This window comes from Rutidosis leptorrhynchoides, chromosome 1, assembly GCF_046630445.1.
Source record: "Rutidosis leptorrhynchoides isolate AG116_Rl617_1_P2 chromosome 1, CSIRO_AGI_Rlap_v1, whole genome shotgun sequence".
NCBI lineage: Eukaryota > Viridiplantae > Streptophyta > Magnoliopsida > Asterales > Asteraceae > Rutidosis > Rutidosis leptorrhynchoides.
Window position 1 is genome coordinate 555,121,227 of NC_092333.1, and position 5,197 is coordinate 555,126,423.

Here is a 5,197-nt window from a genome sequence, read left to right on the forward strand (position 1 = left end):
CTACACAAAGGTGATGATGGTAATCATTCGAGAAATAGAAACACAAGGGTGAAGGTGGTGATGAGAGTGGTAGTTTTAGGGTCTCGTTTTTTTGTTGCTGACCAAATAGGTGCAGTAGCGACCCAGCTGCAGCACTCTTTGAGGGTTCTTGTCGAGCAGAAGGTTATAAGAGAAACATGTATAGCAGTTGCAAGTCACATTAACACACAAGTGGTTGTCTTGGTGGTGGTCTCGATCAAGAATAGATGAGAGAGAGAAAGAGGGAAAGAGGTAATAACCGGTGGTGGTGATAGTATTGGTGCATATTCCTGGTGGCGGTGAATCAAAACAGAAGGGTGGTTATGGTTGGAAGAAGAATGGTGAAGTGATAAGGGTGGTGCTAATGACGAAGGTTGTTTCATCATGATGGTGTGTGGTTCACGGTTTTTGCTTGGTTCAAACGAATTCATTAATGAGCTTAAACGATTCGAGTTGTAATAATGATGATGATGTTTGCTCTGATGATTAGCGAGAATGATGAAGGTAAATGGTGAAGTTTGTTGAAGGAATGATACATATCTTCATATATATAAATAAGTATATACTAATAATAATTATGGTTATAATATAAAATTAAATAAAAGTCACATGTAAAAGTAACATACAGTTAAGCAGCCGGATGAGCTGTAATTCATGTACCTACATTATTAGCATGCACTGTTATTTCGTACCCCATTGGTAATTAGTGGCGGATAAAAGTCTTTAAAAAAATTCCAAATTTTTATATTAAGTTTCTTTAATTATTTCGGTCATTATGGTATAAAATTTGAGCATCAACTATTACATAATAATTACATTAATTATTCACTCCCAACCCCAAATAAAATATAAAAAGTTTTAAAATTTAATAAGTAGCTCCTAAATACATTTTTACTAAGCCTATAATTTATAAAATCCATTTTCGGATCACCGTTTATTTTAGAATTACACAAATTCCTTTTTAACTCGTTTACTATCTATCGAATGACAATTGTGCGTTACCGTCATTTATTAAATAACTTCGAAATCACAAAATATATATTCTATATAATTTATTTATATATATATATATATACTCTTTAAATAATAATTATTATATATTATTATTATTATTATTTTTCAACATTGATTATAACAATTACAATATATAATATTTCATTTTATAATATTTCATTTTATAATATTCATATCTTTATATATATATATTTAATTATATGCATATCTATATATTATATATTAAATTAAACATACTAGTATTATTTTATATATTTATTTCCAACAATTAAATCATATAATATTTCAAATAAAATTATATATATCTATTTACAAATTAGTTGTTCGTGAATCGTCGAAATTGGTCGAGGTTCAATTGAATTTATGTAAACAGTTCCAAAATTTTAAGACTCAACTTTACAGACTTTGCTTATCGTGTCGAATCATATAAAGATCAAGTTTAAATTTGGTCGAAAATTTTCGGGTCGTCACATATCTAAACCATGATTATATTGTAAAATTTAGTACGCATCTATCTCTGCGCCATTATTAATAAAATTTTCGCATTTCCATATATATTTGCAAGTACTTTTATTTATATAGCGCTTTCATTGATATTATTCATAACACGGACTTGTCCTTTGCAATTTGCAACTTTTATTATCGAGCACGTAATAAGTATGTACTTTTGCGAAACAATCTGTATGCGTGTATATTTATACATTATGAATCTTCTAAGTCCGCCAAAACGATCCTTAGGAAATCAATTAGCATCGCGAAGCATCTAAGTATGGCAAAATCAAATACTTAGGATTTTAAGTTCCTTTCGCAATAGTTATTTTCTGCGAAAGTGGGCAATTTCATCACTTCGCCACTTAAACGTCGAGAAACACCTAAGCACTATGAAACAAAATACAAAACATTTCATAAACTTTTGGCATTTCACAAACAAACTTTTTTGTATATTCTTACAAGTGTCTACTTTTTATACTCTTACAAGTGTGATCAAGACTTGCAAAAATTAAAAATAAAAACACACAGAAAGAATATCAAGTATAGGCCTTGCAACTAATTTTGCACTTTATACATATGCATTTTGGCCTTCACGTTATTTTCCCAGAGTTACGCATAATATCGCTTTAATAAAGCGGCATGCCACGCATTAGGTAAATTTCGCCCTTCTACATCTGCGAGCTTACATGAACCTGCTGCATTAATTGCCACAACTTGATAAGGACCCTCCCAATTAGGTCCTAATTTGCCAAGTTTTTCTGCTCTACTTGCATCATTATTCCGCAGTACCCATTCGCCTGTATCAAAAGATAAAGCACGCACTCTTTTGTTATAATACTTGGCAATTTGTTGTTTATTATTTGCCTCTCTGATAGCAGCCATCAACCGTCGCTCTTCAATGAAATTCAGATTTTCGCCCAATGCATCATCATTTGCTTCTTCCTCAAAGTTAGCGACTCTATGCGTTGGCACAAGAATTTCAGCGGGTATTACTGCCTCAGAGCCATATACCAAACTAAAAGGTGTTTCCCATGTGCTTTTCTTGAAAGTAGTGTGATGTGCCCACAACACATTGGGCAATTCATCTACCCAACCAGTTTGCTTTTCGCATAACCTCTTTTAAATACCGCTTACAATATCGCGATTGGTTACTTCGCATAAGCCATTAGCCTGTGGATGCGCCACTGATGTAAACTTTTGGATTATATTTAAATCAGTGCACCATGTTTTAAAAGGATCTTTAGCTATTTGGGCACCATTATCACTAACCAATTCATATGAAATACCAAATCTGCAAACAAATTACTCCCACACAAAATTTTGCACCTGTACTCCAGTGATAGTGCGAACCGCCTTAGGTTCCACCCATTTTGTAAAATAATCAATTGTCACAATCAGGAATTTGACATTGCCAGGCCCTGCAGGAAATGGTCCTACAATGTCAATAGCCCACTTGTGAAATGGCCATGGCGAATTAACAGGAATCATATCATGCCTTGGAATCCGATTCTGCGGAGCATGCCTTTGGCAGCTTTTACAACGCTTAACAATCTTTGCAACATCGCGATATAGGGATGGCCAAAAGTAACCCATCCGCATAATTTTCGCAGCAATAGTTTTAATGATCATTTCTTCAATGCACAAGAACCATTATGCACTTCATCAATGATCATTTCTGCTTCAATTGAGCCCACACACCGCATCATTGGACAGTAAAATGATTTACGGTACAAGATGTCATTTTTGAATGATATACATTGATGCTCGCTCTCTTACTAAGCGAGCTTCGCGCTTATCACTTGGCAAAATATCATTGCGGATGTATTGAAAGATTGGTTCCATCCAATTTATCTATTCTTCTACAACAGACGCAACCATTAAGTCATTATCTATTAATTTGTTTGGCAATTCCTCGACCCAAACTTGTTTTCGAAAGTGCGAAAACGTTAGAGCGGCCAACTTACTTAAAGTATCCGCCTTCTTATTTTGACTTCTTGGCACTTGCGGGAGTTCAAAATGCTCGAACCACACTGCCAATTCTTTCAACAACTGTAAATATTTCTGCATTGAAGAATCATGTACCTCAAAAGAGCCATTAAACTGATTTGCCACTAATTGCGAATATGTAAATGCTCGCAACTTAGTGATTTCCGTTTTTCACGCAATATTTAAACCAGCAAGCAAGGCTTCATATTCCGCTTCATTATTTGTTACATCAAAATTAAAACGTAACGCGCACGTATGCGCCTCACCACTTGGGCTTGCCAACACCAAACCCGCACCAGCGCCTTCTGCACATGAAGCTCCATCAGTAAATAAATCCCATGCTTCACCAACTACTGGTTTTAATTCTGTTTGCTCATTAATCACCTCCAACTCCCCAGTCATTTCGGCGAGATAATCCGCCAAAACGTGGCCCTTTACAGCATTGCGAGAAAGGTAAGAGATTTGATAAGCACCTAACTCTACTGCCCACAACGCAAGTCTACCAGATATCTCTGGTTTTGTTAAGACTTACTTGACAGGCATGTTAGTTAACACATGCACTGTATGCCCTTGAAAATATCTTCTTAACCTTCGCAATGTTAATATGAGTGCATACACAAATTTTTCAATCGGCGCATAGTTTATCACACTTCCTGTGAAAGCTTTACTGCAAAATACACAGATTTTTATATTTTATCCCTTTTCGCAACTAGAACTGAGCCAAAAGCTTCACTTGCTACCGATATATAAAGGTAAAGAGTTTTGCCATCAATTGGCGCTGTTAACGTAGGCAAAGTTTTTAATAACTTCTTCATTTCCTGAAACGCGGTTTCAGCTTCACTTGTCCAAACAAAGCTCTTTTGTTTCAAGCAGTTTTTTTAAAGTTTTGAAAAACGGTAATTGTCTTTCAGCGGCCTTAGACAAGAAACGCGTTAATGCGGCTAATTTTCCTGTCAGACTTTGCACTTCTTTGACCGTCTTTGGTGCCTTCATATTTTCAATAGCCACAATTTTTTTTGGATTAGCTTGAATACCTTGCTCAGTAACAAGATATCCCAAAAATTTTCTTTCAGTTTCGCCAAAACTACACTTTAGCGGATTAAGCTTCATGTTTATCCTGCGCAATGTATCAAATGTTTCCCGCATATCGTCAATAATGCATTCTTGCGTTGTGCTTTTAATTACTAAATCATCTACATAAGCCTCAAGATTACGCCCAATTTGCTTTTCGAACGCAGTGTCAATTAAGTGTTGATATGTCGCACCTGCATTGATTAAACCAAAAGGCATCATTATATAAGAGAATATGTCTTTGCCTGTATGAAAAGCGGTTTTATCTGCGTCTTCTTTGGCCATTGGGATCTGATGATATCCCCTTGCCGCATCCAAAAAACATTTGTATGGAAAAGCATGTAAAGATTCCACTTTCAAATCAATTTCTGGAAGTGGATAATTATCTTTAGGGCACGCTTTATTTAAATCCTTGAAATCAATACACATTCTCCACGAGCCATCGGGCTTTTTTACCAACACTGGATTCACAATCCATGATTGGTATTGAACTTCGCGTAAAATTCCTGCTCTTACCAATTTTGTTACCTCTTCGCACAGCCACTTAGCGCGATCGGGGGCCATGCCTCTATGCTTATGCACTACAAGTTTTAAAGCTGGATTTACATTAAGTCCG

The 5,197-nt window shown here is 35.5% G+C and overlaps 1 protein-coding gene across 1 annotated transcript; it reads right to left on the minus strand.

The window, feature by feature from the left end:
- Positions 1-2,133: 2,133 nt before the first annotated feature.
- On the minus strand, positions 2,134-3,620 carry LOC139843719 (uncharacterized). The gene is made up of 3 exons (XM_071833867.1): positions 3,607-3,620; positions 2,652-2,815; positions 2,134-2,516 (listed from the first exon to the last, which is right to left on the minus strand). Exons 1-3 carry the CDS (start codon positions 3,618-3,620, stop codon positions 2,134-2,136), a joined length of 561 nt encoding a protein of 186 aa, XP_071689968.1.
- Between the last annotated feature and the right edge of the window lie 1,577 nt (positions 3,621-5,197).